This window comes from Salvelinus fontinalis, chromosome 36 (assembly GCF_029448725.1).
Source record: "Salvelinus fontinalis isolate EN_2023a chromosome 36, ASM2944872v1, whole genome shotgun sequence".
Lineage (NCBI taxonomy): Eukaryota > Metazoa > Chordata > Actinopteri > Salmoniformes > Salmonidae > Salvelinus > Salvelinus fontinalis.
In genome coordinates, this window is record NC_074700.1 from 663,119 (window position 1) to 687,659 (window position 24,541).

Sequence of the window (24,541 nt, forward strand, 5' to 3'; positions counted from 1 at the left end):
TGTTATCAAAAGCAATCACTTGTTCATGTGAAAACACAGCATTTATTTGTCACATGCGCCGAATACAACCTTACAGTGAAATGCTTACTTACAAGCCCTTAACCAACAATGCAGTTTTAAGAAAATACAAAAAAGTAAGAAATAACAATAACAAATAATTAAAGAGCATTAAAGAGGAATGCAAATAGTCTGGGTAGCCATTTGATTAGATGTTCAGGAGTCTTATGGCTTGGGGGTAGAAGTTATTTAGGAGACTCTTGGACCTGGACTTGGCGCTCCGGTACCGCTTGCCATTTGGTAGCAGAGAGAACAGTCTATGACTAGGGTGGCTGGAGTCTTTGACAAGTCTCTGACACCGCCCGGTATAGAAGTCCTGGATGGCAGGAAGCTTGGCCCCGGTGATGTACCGGGCCGTACGCACTACCATCTGTAGTGCCTTGCGGTCGGAGGCTGAGCAGTTGCCATACAGTGATACAACCCGTCAGGATGCTCTCAATGGTCCAGCTGTAAAAACTTTTGAGGATCTGAGGACGCATGCCAAATCTTTTCAGTCTCCTGAGGGGGAATAGGTTTTGTCGTGTCCTCTTCACGACTGTCTTGGTGTGTTTGGACCATGTTAGTTTGTTGGTGACACCAAGGAACTTGAAGATCTCAACCTGCTCCACTACAGCCCCGTCGATGAAAATGGGGGTGTGCTCGGTCCTCCTTTTCCTGAAGTCCACAATCATCTCCTTTGTCTTGATCACGTTGAGAGAGAGGTTGTTGTCCTTGCACCACACGTTCAGGTCTCTAACCTCCTCCTTACAGGCTGGTCTCATCGTTGTCGGTGATCAGGCCTGCCACTGTTGTGTCATCAGCAATCCTAATGATGGTGTTGGAGTCGTGCCCGGCCATGCAGTCATGAGTGAACAGGGAGTACAGGAGGGGGCTGAGCACGCACCCCGAATTGAGGATCAGCATTGTGGATGTGTTGTTACCTACCCTTACCACCTGGGATCGGCCCGTCAGGAAGTCTATGATCCAGTTGCAGAGGGAGGTGATTAGTCCCAGGGTCCTTAGCTTAGTGATAAGCTTTGAGGGCACTATGGTGTTGAAAGCTGAGCTGTAGTCAATGAAAAGCATTCTCACATAGGTTTTCCTTTTTGTCCAGGTGTGACAGGGCAGTGTGGAGTGCAATAGAGATTGCATCATCTGTGGATCTGTTGGTGCGGTATGCAAATTGGAGTGGGTCTAGGGTTTCTGTGATAATGGTGTTGATGTGAGCCATGACAGACGTGAGTGCTATGGGTCGGTAGTCATTTAGGCAGTTTCTATACGTGCTTAATTACATAACTTTTGTTTTGAGCCAACTTGGCTGAACTTTCAGCGATTTTAATTGAACCCCCTCAATGATTCTGTTGTTTTACCTGGATGCACTGAGTGCAGAACCCCCTGACTACTTTTTTCTTGTGAGGGGCAACTTCAGATTTTCTGTGAACACACAGAAAAGTAACTTGACACTGTGTTATCCAGTCAGCACAAAATTGGATTATAATTATGACAAGGAGGCAGGAGAGGGAGCGTATGCCGGGGCTGGAATGTATTCTACATGTTTGAAACAGCGAGGCTGTCAGTCGAGTCTGGTCAGTTGTCTGACGCTAGCATGCATTTGCACACTTGCCCCGTTGAGGATACATGTGGTTCACAACTAGCTTTCCATTTCTTAACAAAGCAATTGACCTAGCTAGCTAACGTTAACTGGCTATCATAGCAGCCAAGGATGTTCACTAGCTTATTTGTGCATACTTCTTTTTGCTTGTTCTGAGAAATGAAGGCTATTCCACGCGAGAAATTCTCAAGAAACTGAAGATTTTGTACAACGCTGTGTACTACTCCCTTCACAGAACAGCGCAAACTGTCTCTAACCAGAATAGAAAGAGGAGAGGAGGCCCCGGTGCTCAACTGAGCAAGAGGACACATACATTAGAGTGTCTAGTTTGAGAAACAGACACTGCACAAGTCCTCAACTGGCAGCTTCATTAAATAGTACCCGCAAAACACCAGTCTCAATGCTGGATGCTGGCCTTCTAGGCAGAGTTCCTCTGTCCATTGACTGTGTTCTTTTTCCCATCTTAGTCTTTTCTTTTTATCAGCCAGTCTGATATAAATATTTTTCTTTGCAAGCACAGCACTTACACATATGACTAATGATTGGGTGAGAGAAATTGATGATCAAAAGATTTTGGGGTCTGTTTTGTTAGACTTCAGTGTTGCTTTTGACATTATCAATCATAGTCTGCTGCTGGAAAAACATATGTGTTATGGCTTTAAACCCTCTGCTATATTATGGATAAAGAGTTAACTGTCTAACAGTACACAGAAGGTGCTGTTTATTGGAAGGCTATCCAACATAATCCAAGGCAGCAGCTACTCTTCCTGGGGTCCAGCAAAATTAAGGCAGTTATAACATTTTTTAAAACCTTACAATACAAAACTAGGGCCTGTAGGACCTGACATGTTGATAGTGCTGTTTAGAATGCAGACCAGCGCTTCATTATGGACAGACTTCTCCCCATCTTAGCTACTGTTGTATCAATATGTTTTGACCATGACCGTTTACAGTCCAAGGTTACGCCAAGCAGTTTAGTCACCTCAACATGCTAAATTTAGACCTTATTCATTATTTATTATTGGGGATCCATGATAAATACAATACAAACCTCAGCTTGAATACCACCACCATGTAAGCAGCTGTGTTGTTGCCGAGGAACAGACTCGGTGTTAGACTCGGTGCACTTCGGGGGGAAAATGTGTTAGCATTGTCAGAAATGCTAGAAAAAGGTAGCACATCGTTGGTTCTTAATGGACAGAAATTAGCACGTGAGAGCGAATAATTATAAATGTAATCAGAACGGTTGACCCTAGAAACTTATTCAGTCCGAAAGGTGGCAAGTCTAATGGCCCCTTTTTGAACGCTGTAGTCTCGTTCTTATCCGACGCCTAGATATTAAGCTACTTCTGGCAAAGAATGACATTTTTTCCCCCAATGCTGTTTAAAATCCAGTATGGTTCTCGGTAAGGAACGGACAGCTCATGACAAGAGGCTGGGAGTGTGTTGTATTCCCACAGTCCAGTTGATTTGCAAATTTTCATCAATATTGGTGTCATATAGGGAGATTTTCATTTGAGCTGTGGGGACGATAATGGATGAATGCCTTTGAAATAAAGAATCCCACACTGGGAGCTGTACATCAGCATAGTGAGAAGAGAAGTTCTGCGGGATTGATGCAAAGGTGGAAATGACCTCAGCGTGGGTCATTAATGTTGGTAATCTCCCAGCATGCCTGTGGGTGTATCCCTCCATCATTAGCCATACCTGCCAAAGGCCCACTCCCTCCGCTGTGTCTGCAATTATACCCCTCTCTCTCTCCCGCTGCCCACCACCTCAGGATGCGCGAAACTCAAACACACTCACAACAGTAGCGCCGGCACGAGCAAGGAGACTTTCCTTGCTTCACTATGCCGTGCCAGGTAGGCAGATGGCACAGCATGCTACCAGAGTGATCAGGTGCTCACTCAAAGTGACAAAGAGGAAGGGAAACAGCCTCACTGGCAAGACCAGAATAAATGGCATTATGACCCATCCCATGGTGAATCCATCCTGTACGTCAAGGACAATTTGATGTATTCAAGCAGAGCAAATGAACTTCAGTTGCACTTTTTTTTTTTTTATGCTGTAAATATCTAACATTCACTCATCAAGATGTAATACCCTTTATTGCCATTACCACTCTGTTATAACTCTTTTTTTTGTTGTCATTTTCTTATTCAATGTTTTATCTTATTATTATTATATATAGATTTTCTATATTAAAACATACAATCTACTTGCAGTGAAGCCGCTCAACATCTACATCACATTCCGTTATCTAACAGACTCCCATCCAGAGCGACCCACAGAAGCTACCACGGTCATCGCCCACAATGTCAAAAACAGGGACTCCAACCAGCGACCGGTCCCCCCCACAGTTCCCCAAGAACTGCCCTTCAACCATCCGAGACCCCCCCCCCTGAGTAAAATAAAGTAATTCCGTCCCCAAGACCCCTGTACCCAAACCCCTATCCCCCAAAGCACCAACAACCAACAAAATGTACAGTTTTAAAAAAGAAAGACAAAGGAGGAAAAAAAAAGACATCAAGGACAACAAAAATCAAAACAGCAAGGCCAACTGAATATGTTTGAGTGCATGTATGGCATTATTTACGTGTGTGTGTGTGTCCCAGTGTATGTGCACGTGTGTACATTTGAATGAGAGTGTGTGTGTATATGCATGTGTACAAACACCTGCACTGCATCAGCCTCAGGCAAACAGGCAGTAGCTGTAACAACACTGCCCCTCAGTGTCATTCAAACGTACTTGTTATTTTTTGAGTTTTTTTTTCTTCTTTTTATCTTTGTTTGTCATTCTATCCCTTGCCCAGCAACTGTTACAACTCTTGTTTCTACAAACGTTTACCAAAACATAGATCCCAAAGTTATATCATACCTCCAAAATCTTTAACAAATTGAGCTGTGTTACTCACAAAGGATATGTCATGTTTTTGTTTACATTGGGATTAATTCTTAAGGAATCTTAAAGAGGCAATCTACAATTGGTACATCCATTTTAGACTTTTAAATGAATTATACATACCCATTGATTCTTGAAGAATATAACTTATGAATGCATTTTGAGCTTAGTTTTTTGTATTTGTATTTATTAGGGATCCCCATTAGCTGCTGCCTCTTCCTGGGGTCCAAATACATGAAGGCACTTACATCACATATAAAACAAAAGATAAAACATCACATCATATAACATTATTACACCACTAAATTCTGTATCTACAATACAATGTATAATACCACCATACAGCAATATTACAATGTATGTGTGTGTCGAGTGTCTGTGCTAGTGTGTGTTTGTGTATGCGTGTGTCTGTGTCTGTACCTGTGTGTGTGTGTCACTTCACACTCCATAAGGTGTATTTTTATGTGTTTTTTAAAATCTGATTCTACTGCTTGTATCGGTTACCTGATGTGGAATAGAGTTCCATGTAGTCATGGCTCTTTGTAGTACTGTGCGCCTTCCATAGTCCCAGAAGAGACCTCTGGTGATATGTCTTGTGGGGTATGATGGGTGTCATTTTGATCTCATCGAAGGTCAGTCCTTCCATCCATAGCTCTGTCTATGAATTTGAGAGTGGTTACATTTCTCCAGACCCATCCCGCAGCTGTTTACCAAAATGGTTCACACTTTGCTGTTGTTTGAATTGCATATTACTCTGTCAAATGAGCTGTATTACTCACAAAGGATATGTCATGTTTTTGTTAACATTGGGATTAATGATTGATTCATCTTAAAAGGCCACTCTACATATTGGACATATTTAAAGTTGTTAAGCAAAATCAGATTCACTTCGGATCTTATAATCATCTACAGATATCTTTGCCATCAAAGTCTAATGACATTTGCCGATTGTCACTAGGACATCATTTATGTGTCCACTGTGGCCGTGCGCGTCTCGGTGTCGGCCACTCACCTCTGCCTTGGTAAAATGTCAGTGTTCTTGTTGAATTGTATCCTATTTTAGAGCGTAGGCATTACCACCCGTTTTCAATTCAAGTTGCTAATTTTTCATGCCTCTGACATGCGGTAATGTTTTCTTGACATTTTGTTTTAATTATAAAAAATAATTAAGTGTTAACCAGCCCCAAGGCATGCCTCTCGTGACCTTAGTGCTGTGCAAACTTGCTGCATATGACTCGATGCTAAAGCAAGGTTTTCCTTTAAGAACAGAAAGCAAAAAAATTAAGAGATTGATAACCAACTAATTTTGCTAGTCATTTTTGGACCAGCCCATACCTGGCACATCTGATTCAACTAGTAAAAGGCTTGATGATTAGATGTGTATTAGTATCTGCGCTACAGTACACATGTGTAGTCTTGTGGTTACCGAGGTTTGGAAAAGTGTAATGGTCAATTTACTGTATGCTGTAAAGCTCTTTCTTGTGTGTCATGGTTGCTGTCATGCTCATTTTTTCCCAGGACTTTTCTCTCCTCTTCAGTGGAGAGACTCTCTATGTTCCACATCAGCAGGTTGTTCCACACAACAACTTCCTGTAATGAGCTGACGGTTTGTTCCGGCTTTCTCCAAACAAACTTCACAGATTCACACTCCACCACAAGAGGCGATTTAGCTGCATTACAACAATATGTACAGTGCATTCGGAAAGTATTCAGACCCCTTCATTTTTACATTTTGTTACGTTACAGCCTTATTGTTTTTTTACACACAATACCCCATAATGACAAAGCAAAAACAGGTTTTTAGACATTTTAGACAGTATACACTACCGTTCAAAAGTTTTGGGTCACTTAGAAATGTCCTTGCACATTTTTTGTCCATTTAAAATGACATCAAATTGATCAGAAATACAGTGTAGACATTGTTAATGTTGTAAATTACTATAGTAGCCAGAAACGGCAGATTTTTTAATGGAATATCTACATAGGCGTACAGAGGCCCATTATCAGCAACCATCACTCCTGTGTTCCAATGGCACGTTGTGTTAGCTAATCCAAGTTCATAATTTTAAAAGGCTAATTGATCATTAGAAAACCCTTTTGCAATTATGTTAGCACAGCTGAATACTGTTGTTCTGATTAAAGAAGCAATACAACTGGCCTTCTTTAGACTAGTTGAGTATCTGGAGCATCAGCATTTGTGGGTTCGATTACAGGCTCAAAATGGCCAGAAACAAAGAATTTCTTCTGAAACTCGTCAGTCTATTCTTGTTCTGAGAAATAAAGGCTATTCCATGCGAGAAATTGCCAAGAAACTGAAGATCTCGTACAACGCTGTACAACGCTGCTCCCTTCACAGAACAGTGCAAACTGTCTCTAACCAGAATAGAAAGAGGAGTGGGAGGCCCTGGTGCACAACTGAGCAAGAGGACAAATACATTAGAGTGTCTAGTTTGAGAAACATACACCTCACAAGTCCTCAACTGGCAGCTTCATTAAATAGTACCCGCAAAACACTAGTCTCAACATTAACAGTCAAGAGGCAACTCCAGGATACTGGCCTTCTTGGGTATGAGTTTGCCTTTTTGCAAACTCCATGTGGGCTGTCTTGTGCCTTTTACTGAGGAGTGGCTTCCATCTGGCCACTCTACCATAAAGGCCTGATTGATGGAATGCTGTAGAGATGGTTGTCCATCTGGCAGGTTCTCCCATCTCATCCAATGAGCTGTTGTTCTGTCAGAGTGGTCATTGGGTTCTTGGCACCTCCCTGACCAAGGTCCTTCTTTCCCGGTGGCTCATTTTGGTCCAACAGCCAGTTCTGGGCAGACTCTGGGTAGTTCCATATTTTTTTCAATTTCCTGTTGATGGAGACCACTGTGCTCTTGGAAACTTTCAACACTCTATAAATGGTTTCATACCCTTCCCCAGATATATACCTCATCACAATTCTGTCTCAGAGATCTACGGACCATTCTTTGTTTTGGTATAGATTCTGCTCTGACATGCACTGTCAACTGTGGGACCTTATATAGACAGGTGTGTTTCTTTATAAATCATTTCCAAACAATTGAATTGGCCACAGGTGGACTCCAAATTGTAGTGACATCTCAAGGATAGACCTGAGCTCAATTTGAAGTGTCATAGCCAAGGGGTGTGAATACTTTTGTAAATGAGATATTTCTGTGTTTGATTTTCAATACATTTGCTAACATGTCTAAAAACATGTTTTTACTTTGCCATTATGCAGTATTGGGGGTAGATGAGTGAGAGAAAAAAAATCAGACTGTAACAACAAAAAAAATGGAATAAGTAGGGGTATGAATACTTTATGTAAACAATTTAAATCTGACAAATAAAAAATTGCAGCTAGAAAATATCCTGATGAAAATATATATCCTCTAAATACAATTTGGCTACGTATGGCAATTGGTTCAGGTTTTTTCAATCACATTCATCACTCTACTCCAAATACATTGAGGAACCATAAAGACTTTGTCATTTGCAATGGATAAATAAATATGTAATTAATAAGAAATAGAGTTTCTGTTGAGGTGAAGAAAAAAAATGACTAAGTGGTGATGAGTTAAAACAATCAGAAATACTATTAGCATCCCCAAATAAGCATTTTTATACATCCGCGTGTAGGTACTTCCACGTGTGTTCAGGCGTGCGCATGCTTACTCAACATTGACAGGACAGAGAAATCAGACACATGCTCACACAGACAGCTACAAACAGAAGACAATTAACGAATTTACCAAACTCGTAAATGGCATGAAATTAACCCAAACTTGTTTCTCACAATTGTAGCATAGGTTGTGAGTTCTGTAAACAACGTGTCTACTCTGAGAATGAGAATGAAAAATGTCTGCAATAATATATTGAATGCATTAACTGAAATTACCGTAACCATACATTGTAGATTAGAAATTATGGGAAATAACGGTTAATTTACAAGGAATTGATCATTACTAACAATCAAAGGGGAAACAATTCACATAATGAAACAATGAATGTGCACAAACTGGCGAGGGGGAAATTCTGAAAAGACGCACCTAGTGCATCTTCACCACACACCCCTCCCTTCTTGTCTCCACATTTTAAATGATACTCAAGACACATAACCTTCACACATAAGGTGTACTCTCATTTACGTGATCAGGTCCAAAGCGGTAGTCATTTATAGAAAACAAATGCAATTTCAAAACGAAGACATTTTCACTTATTTGATCAATTTTATCAAATTGCTTGGCGTGGCAAGTCAAATACCATTAAGGGCCAGCCTTGTTAACCATGCCTTACTTTGCCAATGCCTGATCTAGATTGTAGATCTAAAGAAATTATACCAACTAAACTAGTCTATACATTGCCAGAGCTGGGTAGTGTGGCTGTGCGACCTAAGGCGCTGGATTAAGGCTCCAGTCTATACGGAGCCGTGTGTTCAAATCCCACCGCTGCGATCTTCAGTGGCGGCAGGTAGCCTAGTGGTTAGAGCGTTGGGCCGGTAACTGAAAGGTTGCTGGATCTAATCCCTGAGCTGAAGAGGTAAAAATCTGTCATTCTGTTCGTTCGTAACCCTCTGTTCCCCAGTGCCGTGGATGTTGATTATGGAAGCCCCCTGCACCTCTCTGACTAGGTATCCCCCTTTCACCCCCTCAGAAAGTACTCGCACCCCCTGACTTTTTAAAAACATTTTGTTGTGTTACAGCCTGAATTAAAAAACATTTTTATTGAGATTTTGTGTCACTGGCCGACACAGAATACCCTATAATTACAAATGAAAAGCTGAAATGTCTGAAGTCAATAAGTATTCAACCCCTTTGTTATGGCAATCCTAAATAAGTTCAGGAGTAAAACTGTGCTTAATAAGTCACATAATAAGTTGCATGGACTCACTCTGTGTGCAAGAATAGTGTTTAATATGATTTTTGAGTGACTACTTCATCTCTGTACCCCACACATTCAATTATCTGTAAGGTCCCTCAGTTGAGCAGTGAATTCCAATCACAGATTCAACAACAAGGACCAGGGATGTTTTCCAATGCCTCGCAAAGAAGGTAGACAGGTAAAAAAAGCAGACATTGAACACCCCTTTGAGTACATAATTACACTTTGGATGGTGTATCAATACACCCAGTCACCACAAAGATACAGGCGTCCTTCCTAACTCAGTTGCCGGAGAGGAAGGAAACCGCTCAGGGATTTCACCATCAAGCCAATGGTAACCTTAAAACAATTACAGAGTTTAATGGCTGTGATAGGAGAAAACTGAGGATGGATCATCAGCATTGTAGTTACTCCACAATACTAACCTAATTGACAGAGTGAAAACAAGGAAGGCTGTACAGAATACAATATTCCAAAACATGCATCCTGTTTGCAATAAGGCAGTAAAGTAAAACTATCAAAAATGTGGCAAATAAATTAACTTCATGTCCTGAATACAAAGCGTTATGTTTGGGGCAAACACAACACATCACTGAGTACCACTCTGACCAGAAATAACCATGAAGGAGCTGCAAAGCTCCACAGCAGAGATTGGCGTATCTGTCCATAGGACCACTTTAAGCCGTACACTCCACAGAGCTGGGCTTTACGGAAGAGTGGCCAGAAAAAAAGCCATTGCTTTAAGAAAAAAAAATATGCAAACACGTTTGATGTGGGAGACTCCCCAAACATATGGAAGAAGGTACTCTGGTCAGATGAGACTAAAATTATGCTTTTTGGCCATCTATGTCTGGCACAAACCCAACACCTCTCATCACCCCGAGAGCACCATCCTGTGGGGATGTTTTTCATTGGCAGGGACTGGGAAACTGGTCAGAATTGAAGGAATGATGGATGGCGCTAAATACAGGGAAATTCTTGAGGGAAACCTGTTTCAGTCTTCCAGAGATTTGAGAGTGGGACGGAGGTTCACCTTCCAGCAGGACAATGACCCTAAGCATACTGCTAAAGCAACACTCGAGTGGTTTAAGGGGAACCATTTAAATGTCTTGGAATGGCCTAGTCAAAGCCCAGACCTCAATCCAATTTAGAATCTGTGGTATGATTTAAAGATTGCTGTACACCAGCGGAACCCATCCAACTTGAAGGACCTGGAGCAGTTTTGCCTTGAAGAATGGGCAAAAATCCCATTGGCTAGATGTGCCAAGCTTATAGAGACATACCCCAAGAGACTTGCAGCTGTAATTGCTGCAAAAGGTGGCTCTACAAAGTATTGACTTTTTTTGGGGGGGGGGGGGGTAGTTATGCACGCTCAAGTTTTCTGTTTTTTTTGGTCTTATTTCTTGTTTGTTTCACAATAAAAAATGTTTTGCATCTTTAAAGTGGTCGGCAAGGTTGTGTAAATCAAATTATACAACCCCCCCCAAAATCCATTTGAATTCCAGGTTGTAAGGCAACAAAATAGGAAAACTGCCAAGGGGGTGAATACTTTCGCAGGCCACTGTATGTACATTTGTTATTTCTGTATTTAATTTTCAGTATATTCGTAACATTTCTAAAAACATGTTTTCATGTTATCATTATGGGGTATTGTCTGTAGATGGGTAAGATTTTTTTTGTTGCTTTAATCCATTTTGAATTCAGGTTGTAACACAACAAAATATGCAATAATTCAAGGAGTATGAATACTTTTTGAAGGTAATGTAGATCTGTGTTTCTCCTCCTACCTCTCTAATAGGTAGCAAAACATCAATATTGGATAGTCCAGGTCGGAGGAGTCTGCAGTCACAGGGGTCAGTGTTGAGCCCTATCCTGTTTTTAATTTACATGCTCCCTCTCGGCCAAATCCTCAGAGATTATAACGTCAACTTCACCTGCTACGCTGACGATACCCAGATTTATATGAACACCAAACCGGACATTCAGCAGCTAGCAAAACTCAGCAGCTGCATAGAAGACATCAGGGCATGGATGAAAGAGAAGTTCCTCCTGTTGAACAGTAACAACACTAAGGCTGTGCTTATTGGGACACCCAAGCAGGTCATCAGTGGTGGAAACATCTAACCTACAATCAACGGCCAAGCCTTCCACCTGTCCTCGTGCATCTCCAACCTGGCAGTCAAGTTTGATCCTTCTCTGTCCTTCGATGCCCACATAAAATAAATATGTAAAACATAATTTTTCCATCTTAAAAACATGACTAGATGTTGTCAAGATCTTTGCAGATGAGCCAAAAATACCAAATGCCATTGCGCAGGTTCTTAAGCTTGTTCCGCATGTTTTAGCTAGAGCAAATCATGCCTTTGATGGTGTGATTGATACCACTCTTTGACACAATAATGCAATATATCAGGTTACTGATGGATGGGTCTGGATTTAGTCAAGAATAGGCCTGCTTGGATTAATGTCATGCAGTGAGCCACTTTTCAGTGGAAAAGTGAGCCACTTCCTACTTCCATGTCACCTAAACAGCAATGCAGACTCTTATCTTCAGAAGTTGAGGTCTCTCACCTGTTTGGTATTCAGATGACCACACTGAGGGTCCAGCAGTCCAGACATGTCATAGTGGGCCTTGTACCTGATAAGTAGAGTGTCGGACTCCTCCAGGCTTGGAGCAATCTTCCCAACCTCTGTCATCAAACACCACTCTCTTAAGGTCACAGAGAGTGAGGGCATGCTGACCAACTCTATCATCAATTCCTAAGGCCTTAGTTGTCAATATTATTTATCATCAACATCGACATAATAATATTTTCCCACCAGAAAGGCCTGTATGCACTTGGCCTTCTTGCTTATTGAATAGAGTTCAAGTGGTGATGAAATAAATCACAAGAGCCTTTGTTTCAATCACAGTCCAGGTGCCCATGAATGTGCCTGACTTGACTCTTTTTGTTTAACATTTTGTTATACTGTGTATTGTAGAGCTTTAAGATGGCTGACCCTGACTGCACCACATGACCCATTGAAACTCTTTTTGAGCACAGATTTCTCCAAACCAATTTCACATGAACTGTATCCATTCTGCGAGTTTCTCTTTTCTTTGAATCTGTCACGTTATTTCCACGCACCTGCAACAAGAACTCAGATGTGCGAGTGCTTTTTTGAATTTTGAAACTGTATCCATTACTGAAAGCTCTCTCTCCTTAGGCTGAGGATGAGGAGGATGAGGACCAGCCTCTGAGCCTGTCCTGGCCAGACACCATGCGCAAGCGTTTCACCTACCTCTTAATCATGCCCATCATCTTCCCTCTGTGGCTAACACTGCCCGATGTCAGGAAACCAGTAAGTGCTTCCCGTCCATTTCTATCTCTTACTGTTCCAGTTTGTCAGATAGAGAATTAGGTCGGTGTCCCAAATGGCACCTTATTCCCTATGTAGTGCACTACATCCTATGGGCCTTGGTCAAAGCTAGTATAGGGAATAGGGTGCCATTTGTGACACAGTCATAGAGAGAAATACTAATGTTTGATATCAAGTGTACCTGTCTATTTATTTTTCTATAACTAGTAATTGTGTGATGTGTTATTTGCTGTAGATACCTGTGTACCATAGTATTGAGGCTTCATTTCTGTAATTTCCATCTTTTTAGTAACTATATCTTTTTCCTCCTTTTGTCTAACAGACTGCAAAGAAGTTCTTTCCCATCTCATTTCTGGGTTCTATCTGTTGGATTGCTGGATTCTCCTACTTAATGGTGTGGTGGGCTCACCAGGTACGTGGGGAACAGTGGAGGCTAAATGAATTGAACCATTTTTCACACTACTGAGCCTTACCGAACCAAGCCAAACCAAGCTGTAATAAGCTGGTCTGGTTATGCATAGGGCTGTGGCAGGTATAACATTTTGTCAGCCGGTGATTGTCAAGCAAATAACTGCCGGTCTCACGGTAATTGACTGTTAACTTCTTGCGACTACAAGGGGTGCTGTTTTCTCATTAGCATAATTGCATTACAGATTAAACGGCTTCCTACTAAATTCTTGCTCGTACAATATGCATATTATTACTATTATTGGATAGAAAACACTCTCTAGCTTCTATAGGCGTTGGAATTTTGTCTCTGAGTGGAACAGAACTCATTCTACAGCAATTTCCCTGACATGGAGTCAGATTTCACACATTTTGGCCCCTGATCTGGAGTCAGTTTAAAGGCCACTGTGAACGCTATCAGGATACGGACACTGCTTACGTCTTCCCCTGGATGCCTTTACGTGATGATGATTTGAATGGTGTCGATTGCGCAATCACAGCCCCTATAAAACAAAAACACGTGTAGGTAGGAACTCTTTTCCAGATGCGTCGGGCGCGCGGTGGACACCGACCTGCTCTTTTTCCAAGCATTAGTGTAGCCAGTTATATTTCTCCGGTCATGTTTCTACTCGTTATAGGAGTTAAAAACATCATAAGGTAGTTAATTTAAACCGTTTTATAGCAATTTATATCCGTTTAGTGCAATTTTGGGACATTTATTTCTGAGACACTGTGAATCTCTGGGCACGGATCCAGTTCATGCCGAACGCAATGGGCATTTCTACATGGCAAGAGGACAGCTTTCGACCAAAAGACGATTAGACCCAAGAAAGGATTCTTTGCCCAAGATTCTGATGGAAGAACAGCTCAAAGTAGGAACAATTTATTATGATAAATCGTGTTTCTGTCGAGAAATGTTAATCGCTTATGACGCCATTTTGTTTGACGTAGCTTCGCTTGGCGCAAACTGTATTGAAAAGTAAGGATAATTAAAAAAATGTAAATCAGCGATTGTATTAAGAATTAAATTGTCTATCAATCCCTGTCCACCCTATATTTTTTAGTCACGTTTATGAGTATTTATGTATACGACTAGATCACTGTCTAATATGGCGCACAACATTGTCTGACCAGCTGGGCAACTTTTGTCATTGTCTATGTCACGCCCTGGCCTTATTATTCTTTGTTTTCTTTATTATTTTAGTTAGGTCAGGGTGTGACATGGGGAATGTTTATGTTTTTTGTTGGTTTTGGGTGTTTATTTGGTAAAGGGGTTATGGGGTGGAGTATATGGTTTTGTGTTGAGTGTATATGTCTAGCGTTGTCTATGTAAGAACGTTAGTAGCCTGTATGTTTGTGCACAACGTTTGTAGCTTCACGGTCGTTTTGTTATTTTGTTGTTTTGTTAAAGTGTTTTTGTGTCGTGTTCATCTTCGTGTTAAAATAAAAGAAGATGGCATATTTTCCAACTGCTGCATTTTGGTCCGTTAATCCGCCACACGATCGTGACAGAATTACCCACCATAGGACCAAGCGGCATGACCAGCAGCAACAGGAGCAATACAAGGATTTATGGACATGGGAGGAAATTTTAGACCGGGAGGTACCAGGAGAATATAACCGCCCCAAAGCTGAGCTGGAGGCAGCGAAAGCAGAGAGGCGGCGATATGAGGAGCTAGCTCGGAGGCAGGAAAAGGAACCTACAAAGGATCTGGGTTACACTACGTGGGAGGAGATCGACAGGTGGGCGATCAACCCAGGGAGAGTGCCGGAGCCCGCCTGGGATTCTCTGGCGCAGTGCGAGGAGGGATACCGGCGAATGGAGGCAGCACGACGAAGCGGTAGGAAGCCTGTGGGAAAACCCAAAAAATTTCTTTCTTTGGGGGGGGCTTAAAGGGAGAGTGGCGAAGTCAGGTAGGAAACCTGCGCCTACTCCCTGTAATTACCGTGGAGAGCGAGAGTACGGGCAGACACCGTGTTACGCAGTAGAGCGCACGGTGTCTCCTGTACGTGTGCATAGCCCGGTGCGGGTTATTCCACCTCCCCGCACTGGCAGGGCTAGATTGAGTATTGAGCCGGATGTCATGAAGCCGGCCCTACATATCTGGCCACCAGTGCGTCTCCTCGGGCCGGTTTACATGGCACCAGCCTTACGCATGGTGTCCCCGGTTCGCCTACATAGCCCGGTGCGGGTTATTCCACCTCCCCGCACTGGTCGGGCAACGGGGAGCATTCAACCAGGTAAGGTTGGTCAGGCTCAATGCTCAAGGGAGCCAATACGCCTGCACGGTCCGGTATTTCCGGCGCCACCTCCCCGCCCCAGTTCAGTGCCACCAGTGCCTACACCACGTAACAGGCTTCCAGTGTGTCTCCAGAGCCCTGTTCCTCCTCCACGCACTCGTCCTATGGTGCGTGTCTCCAGCCCGGTATCACCAATTCCGGCACCACGCACTAAGCCTTTTGTGCGTCTCCAGAGTCCTGTGCATCCTGTTGCTGCTCCCCGCATTAGCCCTGAGATGCGTGTCCCCAGTCCGGTACCACCAGTTCCGGCCCCACGCACTAGGCCTAATGTGCGTCCCCAGGGTCCAGTATGCCCTGTTCCTGCTCCCCGCACTAGCCCTGAGATGCGTGTCCCCAGCCCGGTGCCACCAGTCCCGGCACCACGCACCAGGCCTACAGTGCGCCTCAGCCGGCAGGAGTCTGCCGTCTGCACAGCGATGACTGAACTGCTCGTCTCCCCAGCGCCATCTGAGCCATCCGTCTCCCCAGCGCCATCTGAGCCATCCGTCTCCCCAGCGCCATCTGAGCCATCCGTCTGCAATGAGCCTGCAAAGCCGCCCGTCTGCCATGAGCCTGCAAAGCCGCCCGTCTGCCATGAGCCCACTGAGCCGTCCGCCAGACAGGAGCCGCTAGAGCCGCCAGCCAGACAGGAGCCGCTAGAGCCGTCCGTCAGACAGGATCTGCCAGAGCCGCCAACCAGACAGGATCTGCCAGAGCCGCCAACCAGACAGGATCTGCCAGAGCCGCCAACCAGACAGGAGCAGCCAGATCAGTCAGCCAGCCATGAGCAGCCAGATCCGTCAGCTAGCCATGAGCAGCCAGATCCGTCAGCTAGCCATGAGCAGCCAGATCCGTCAGCTAGCCATGAGCAGCCAGATCCGTCAGCTAGCCATGAGCAGCCAGATCCGTCAGCTAGCCATGAGCAGCCAGATCCGTCAGCTAGCCATGAGCAGCCAGATCCGTCAGCCAGCCATGGGCCATCCCTCAGTCCGGAGCTGCAGTCCTTCAGTCCGGAGCTGCAGTCCCTCAGTCCGGAGCTGCCATTCTTCAGTCCGGAGCTGCCCCTTATCCTGGTGCTGCCCCTTACCCTGGTGCTGCCCCTTACCCTGGTGCTGCCCCTTACCCTGGTGCTGCCCCTTACCCTGGTGCTGCCCCTTACCCTGGTACTGCCCCTGACCCTGGTACTGTCCCTGACCCTAGTACTGCCCCTGACCCTGGTACTGCCTCTTACCCTGGTACTGCCCCTTAGTCCGGAACTGCCCCTGAATGCAAGGGGGTTAAGGTGGAGGGGGGTCGTTTGGAGGAAGCCTAGGAGGTGGTTAGGTACTGTGGTGACGTGGGAACTACGACCAGAGCCGGAGCCGCCACCGGGGAGGGGAGCCCACCCAGACCCTCCCTTAGACTGTGTATGGTGCGCCCGGAGTTCGCGCCTCAAGGGGGGGGTTATGTCACGCCCTGGCCTTATTATTCTTTGTTTTCTTTATTATTTTAGTTAGGTCAGGGTGTGACATGGGGAATGTTTATGTTTTTTGTTGGTTTTGGGTGTTTATTTGGTAAAGGGGTTATGGGGTGGAGTATATGGTTTTGTGTTGAGTGTATATGTCTAGCGTTGTCTATGTAAGAACGTTAGTAGCCTGTATGTTTGTGCACAACGTTTGTAGCTTCACGGTCGTTTTGTTATTTTGTTGTTTTGTTAAAGTGTTTTTGTGTCGTGTTCATCTTCGTGTTAAAATAAAAGAAGATGGCATATTTTCCAACTGCTGCATTTTGGTCCGTTAATCCGCCACACGATCGTGACAGTCTAACCATGATTTTGGTGGCTAAATATGCACATTTTCGAACAAACTGTATATGTATGTTGTAATGTGATGTTACAGGAGTGTCATCTGAAGAATTCTGAGAAGGTTAGTGAAAAAATTTATATATTTTGGCGATATGTTATCGCTCTCTTTGGCTAGAATCAATGCTCTGGTAACGTTTGCATATGTGGTATGCTAATATAACGATTTATTGTGTTTTTGCTGTAAGACACTTAGAAAATCTGAAATATTGTCTGTATTCACAGGATCTGTGTCTTTCGATTAGTGTATGCTGTGTATTTTTACGAAATGTTTGATGATTAGTAATTAGGTAAACACGTTGCTCTATGTATTTATTCTAGTCCATTTGTGACGGTGGGTGCAATTGTAAACTATGATATCTACCTGAAATATGCACATTTTTCTAACAAAACCTATCCTATACCATAAATATGTTATCAGACTGTCATCTGATGAGGTTTTTTCTTGGTTAGTGGATATCAATATCTTAGTTTAGCCGAATTGGTGATAGCACCTGATGGAGTAAGAAACTGGTGGAGTTAGAAAAGTGGTGTCTTTTGCTAACGTGGTTAGCTAATAGATTTACATATTTTGTCTTCCTTGTAAAACATTTTAAAAATCTGAAATTGTGGCTTTATTCACAAGATCTGTATCTTTCATTAAGTGTCTTGGACTTGTGATTTAATGATATTTAGATGCTACTATTTAATTGTGACGCTATGCTAGGCTATGCTACTCAGTGTGGGGGGGGGGGGGGGGGTGGGCGGTGATCCCGGACCCGGGGTAGATACTCGTGAAAGGTTAATTAATATAAACAAGTTTAGCATCTCCTGGTTCCACGCATAGCCTACAAGCCACTGATGCAGAACTTTGTAACTTCTACTTTTAAAAAGTTGAATAAATCAATTTAATATGGCCTACACCTTCACAATAAATCCATTATTTATTTTAGACAGTTTTAAAGAACCATGATATGAAGAAAATGTACTCTATTTCAGAAGAAATAGCTTTCCTCATGTTAGGCCCTGATATGGCTATGCCATACAGCTGTGGACTACACTAGTTAATTTAGCTGACCGGATTTGCTTAGAATTCCAAGGTATTAACCTGTTTGGGCTGCAGGGGCAGTATTGAGTAGCTTGGATAAAAGGTGCCCATTTCAAACGGCCTCGTACTCAATTCTTGCTCGTACAATATGCATATTATTATTACTATTGGATAGAAAACACTCTCAAGTTTCTAAAACCGTTTGAATTATATCTGTGAGTAAAACAGAACTCATTTTGCAGCAAACCTCCTGTCAGAAAGTGAAAAATCTGAAATCGAGGCTCTGTTCCAGGCCTCCCTATCATTTTGCTTGAAATTTATGACTATACATGCACTTCATTCGCCTTCCACTAGATGTCAATCGGCTGTGAGAGGTGAAATGGGGTTTCTAGGTATTTCTATGGTCAAAAGAGAGAGCTTGGAAACAAGGAAATTGTTCAAACAAGGAAATGGTTCCAATTGTTTTTTCACCATAAATTTTTCCAATAGGGTTTTTTAGAAACATTCAAAGTAAGGGCTGTGTTTCATGTAGGCTCTATCCATATTGTACGAGCATGACCCCCGAATTCCTTTGTTCAGGAAGCGCATAAAGGTCATCAGTATTGGCTTCTGAAAAGCATTCGCTATAGACGTCTAATATCTCCGGCTTTGATTTTATTTGATAAATGTGATAATATCATCGTAAAGTATGTTTTTTCAATATAGTTTTATCCGATTATTTAATTTTTTTCGGGAGTTTATGCGTGTTGCGTTCTTTGCGTTTGGTGACGATGGAGAGCTTAGCGCCACTTGGCTAGTTTTGCTTGCTCATTCGAGAGGGAAAAATGCCATTCTAAAACCAAACAACGATTGTTCTGGACAAATGACCCCTTGTACAACATTCTGATGGAAGATCATCAAAAGTAAGACCCATTTACGATGTTATTTCATATATCTGTCGAACATGTTCACTTTTAGTTTGCGCTCAGATTTTGGGCGCTCTCTCGCTATAACGTAAGCTGCATGTTGTAATGACACGGCGATTGCATTAAGAACTAGTGTATCTATCATTTCCTATACAACATGTATTTTTTTGTCAAGTTTATGAATAGTTATTTGGTCAGAATAGGTGAGTGTCAGAAATATATCCGGACATTCTGGGAAAAAGATGCTAAGTTTTCACAATGTATAACCACGGATTTCAGCTCTAAATATGCACATTTTCAAACAAAACATAAGTGTATTGTATAACCTGATGTTATAGGACTGTCATCTGAGGAAGTTTGTCCAGGTTAGTGAAAAATTATATATCTTTTGCTGTTTTTTTGCGATCGCTAACTTTTGCTGCTGATAAATGGGTTGTGTTTTTGGCTATTGTGGTAATGCTAATATAATGCTATATTGTGCTTTTGCTGTAAAACACTTAAAGAATCAGAAATATTGGCTGGATTCACAAGATGTTTGTCTTTCATTTTGCTGTACACCATGTATTTTTCATAAATGTTTTATGATGAGTATTTAGGTATTTCAATTTGGTCTCTAATTGTTCTAGCTGCTTCGGTGCTATTTCCGAATGTAGCTGCAATGTAAAACTATGATTTATACCTCAAATATGCAAATTTTTCGAACAAAACATAGATTTATTGTATAAAATGTTATAAGACTGTCATCTGATGAAGTTGTTTCTTGGTTAGTTTGGTTGGTTTTGTGCATGCTACCTGTGCTGTGAAAAATGTCTGTGCTTTTTTGTATTTGGTGGTGAGCTAACATAAATATACGTGTTTTTTTCGCTGTAAAACATTTTAAAAATCAGACATGTTGGCTGGATTCACAAGATGTTTATCTTTCATTTGCTGTATTGGACTTGTTAATGTGTGAAAGTTAAATATTTCTAAAAAATATATTTTGATTTTCGCGCCCTGCACTTGGACGGGCTGTTGTCATATTGAGCCCGACACCGGCCTGCAGCCATAAAAGGTTAACAATTATTTTTCATATTTACAGATGGCATACAAGTTTGTTATTAAGGCACATGAAATTTACAAAGTTCCAGAAGGCATTTCTGCCAAAAAAAGCATTTTGATTAACCTGTTTGGGCTGCAGGCGCAGTATTGAGTAGCCAGATAAAAGGTGCCCATTTCAAACGGCCTCGTACTCAATTCTTGCTCGTATAATATGCATATTACTATTACTTTTGGATAGAAAACACTCTCTAGTTTCTAAAACCGTTTGAATTATATCTGTGAGTCAAACAGAACTCATTTGGCACAAACTTCCTGACCAGGAAGTGGAAAGTCTGAAATCGAGGCTCTGTTCTACTTCCTGCCTATAAATGGGCATGATACGTATTAGTATACGTGCACTTCATAGACCTTCCCCTGGATGTCAAGAGGCGGTGAGAGAAGAAATGTAGTGTTTATCTTGGTCTGAAGTGGAATACAAGCTCTTTGTATGACGTGTCCACCATTTCTTGTTTTCTGGAGAGCGCGAAGAGGGACTTGGATTTGCCTTCTGTTTAGCTGCCGTTATAGGCGACTAATATCTCCGGCTTTGATTTTATTTGATACATGTGACCATATCATCGTAAAGTATGTTTTTTCTATATAGTTTCATCAGATTATTTAAATTTTTTCGGGAGTTTTGCTGTGTTCCGTTCTCTTCCGTTTGTTGACATGGAGAGATTCGCACCACTTGTCTAGTGTGCTTGCTAATTCAAGAGGGAAAATGGACGTTCTAAATCCAAACAACGATTGTTCCCGACAAAGGACCCCTTGTCCAACATTCTGATGGAAGAAAAGCAAAAGTAAGAAACATTTTATGATGCTATTTCATATATCTGTCGTACATGTGAACTAGTCGCCGGCGCCCAACTTTGGGGTACTCTATCTATACCGAAGCTGGATGTCGTAATGAAGTTATTTTTTAGAATTCTAACACTGCGATTTCATTAAGAACTAATGGATCTATCATTTCCTATACAACATGTATGTTTTAGTTATGTTTATGAATAGCTATTTGGTCAGAATATGTGTGTCAGAAAAAGTGTCAGAAACATATCGTTGGTGTTTAGACGTTGTGGAAAAAGTAGCTACGATAGCAACATGTATAACCACTGATTTCAGCTCTAAATATGCAAATTTTCGAACAAAACATAAGTGTATGTATAACCTGATGTTATAGGACTGTCATCTGATGAGAATATCAAGGTTAGTCAAAAATTATATATCTTTTACTGGTTTGTTACGATCGCTAACTTTTACTGCTGGGAAATGGCTTGTCTTTCTGGCTATTGTGGTAAGCTAATATAACGCTATATTGTGTTTTCGCTGTAAAATACTTAATAAATCGGAAATATTGGCTGGAATCACAAGATGCCTGTCTTTCATTTGCTGTACACTATGTATTTTTCAGAAATGTTTTATGATGAGTAATTAGGTATTTGACATTGGTGTCTGTAATTATTATGGCTGCTTTCGGTGCAATTTCTGATTATAGCTGCAATGTAAACTATGATTTATACCTGAAATATGCACATTTTTCGAACAAAACATAGATTTATTGTATAACATGTTATAAGACTGTCATCTGATGAAGTTGTTTGTTGGTTAGTTTGGTTGGTTCTTGGTTAGTTAGATTGGCTTTGTGCATGCTACCTGTGCTGTGAAAAATGTCTGTCCTTTTTTGTATTTGGTGGTGAGCTAACATAAATATACGTGCTGTTTTCGCTGTAAAACATTTTAAAAATCGGACATGTTGGCTGGATTCACAAGATGTGTACCTTTCATTTGCTGTATTGGACTTGTTAATGTGTGAAAGTTAAATATTTAAAAAATATATATTTTGAATTTTGCGCCCTGCACTTGAGCTGGCTGTTGTCATATTGTGGGCGGCCTCGGGCTTGTAGCCAGAAGAAGTAAAAAAAAATATATATAAAAATGGCTCTCCTGTGAAGTCGTGACTTGCGACATACGCCTACGCCTGAAACGGGTCACATATTTTAAATGGCAGCTCTGAACAGTTGAACCTGGATTTTAAATAGCTGATATATTCTCTGCTAGACACTAATAACATGTGCATTATATCTGGCCCTGTGCCCTCTCTGAATGGTGACATTGAACGCTTTAGCAGTATTCTTTCTCTTCAGATGGCTCATTCATCACAAAACCTACTGATGTTGCTGATTTACTTTAATGATTTTTTAATTGGCAAGATTAGCAAATTTAGGCCTGACATGCCAGCAACAAACGCTGATACTACATATTCAAGTATTACTGATCAAATTATGAAAGACAAGCATTGTAATTTTAAATCCGTAAAGTGAGTGTGGAAGAGGTGAAAAAAGTCTTGTTGTCTATTAACAAAGTCATCTGATGAAGATCATCAAAGGTTAGTGATTAGTTTTATCTATATTTCTGCTTATTGTGAATCCTCTCTTTGGCTGAAAAAATGGCTGTGTTATTATGTGAATAGGCACTCACCTAACATAATCGTTTGGTTTGCTTTCATCGTAAAGCCTTTTTGAAATTGGACACTGTGGCTGGATTTACAACAAGTGTATCTTTAAAATGGTGTAAAATACATGTATGTTTGAGGAATTAATTATGGAATTTATCTTTTCAATAGGGGGTGCTGTTAGCACTTTTTTTTTTGATGTTGCCAAATTAAACTGCCCAGTACTCAATTCTTGCTCGTACAATATGCCTATTAGTATTATTATTGGATAGAAAACACTCTCTAGTTTCTATAACCGTTGGAATTATGTCTCTGAGTGAAACAGAACTCATTCTACAGCACTTTTCCTGACAGGGAGTGAGATTTCAGAAATATTGGCCCCTGTTCCCAGGTCAGTTTTAAGGTCCCTGTGAATGCTATGGGGATACAAACACTGCCTACGCCTTCCTCTAGATGTCAGTAAGTGGTGACAATTTGAATGGAGTCGATTGCGCAATCTGGGACTGTATAAAAGACCAAAGGGCGGAAGTACATTTCTTTTCTTTGCTGCGCTTGACGCACGATGGACGTCGGACTGGCCTCCTTCCAAGCTTTGGTTTAGCCAGTAATATATATCCGGTCATGTTTTTACTCGTTATAGGTGTTAAAAACATCATAAGGTAGTTAATTTAAACCGTTTTATAGCAATTTATATCCGTTTAGTGCGATTTTCTGGCATTTCTTTGTGACGCACTTCCAAGAGCTGGGCACTTTTCCAGTACATGCCGAACGTTAGTGGCCATTTCGACAGGACAAGAGGACATCTTTCGACCAAAAGACGATTAGACCGGAGAAAGGATACATTGCCCAAGATTCTGATGGAAGTTCAGCTAATAGTAAGAACTATTTATGATGATAAATCGTTGTTCTGTTGAAAAATGTTAAACGCATATTCCGCCATTTTCTTTGGGGTAGCTTCGTTTTGGCGCACCCTGTATTGCACAGTAAGGATAATTTAAAAAATGTAATTCAGCGATTGCATTAAGAACTAATTTGTCTTTCAATTGCTGTCCACCCTGTATTTTTTAGTCAAGTTTATGATTATTTATTCTTTAGACTAGATCACTGTCCAAGATGGCGCCCGACATTTTCTGGCCAGTTTTGCTACTATTCTCATTGTATAACCACGTTTTTTTGCGGCTAAATATGCACATTTTCGAACAAACTCTATATGTATGTTGTAATATGATGTTACAGGAGTGTCATTGGAAGAATTCTGAGAAGGTTAGTGAAAATGTTTATAGATTTTGGTGGTGATAATGCTATCGCTCTTTTTGCCTTGAATCAATGCTGGGGTAATGTTTGCACATGTGGTATACTAATATAACGATTTATTGTGTTTTCGCTGTAAGACACTTAGAAAATCTGAAATATTGTCTGGATTCACAGGATTTGTGTCTTTCAATTACTGTACGCTGTCTATTTTTAAGAAATGTTTTATGATTAGTAATTAGGCAATACACGTTGCTCTCTGTATTTATTCTAGTCGAGTTGTGATGGTGGGTGCAATTGTAAACTATGATTTCTACCTGAAATATGCACATTTTTCTAACAAAACCTATCCTACACAATAAATATGTTATCAGACTGTCATCTGATGAGGTTTTTTCTTGGTTAGTGGCTATCAATATCTTTATTTGGCCGAATTGGTGATAGCTACTGGTGGAGAGAAAAAATGGTGGA

The 24,541-nt window shown here is 41.6% G+C and overlaps 1 protein-coding gene across 4 annotated transcripts in view; it reads left to right on the forward strand.

Moving 5' to 3' along the window:
* The window catches only part of LOC129835031 (sodium/potassium/calcium exchanger 2-like), a 149,725-nt gene that overhangs the window by 112,268 nt on the left and 12,916 nt on the right, over positions 1-24,541 (forward strand). For all 4 annotated transcript variants that reach the window (XM_055900359.1, XM_055900360.1, XM_055900358.1 and 1 more), the window contains 2 exons: positions 12,642-12,776; positions 13,117-13,206. In XM_055900359.1, coding sequence (XP_055756334.1) covers positions 12,642-12,776; positions 13,117-13,206 — 225 coding nt within the window. The remainder of the gene's footprint in view (positions 1-12,641; positions 12,777-13,116; positions 13,207-24,541) is intronic.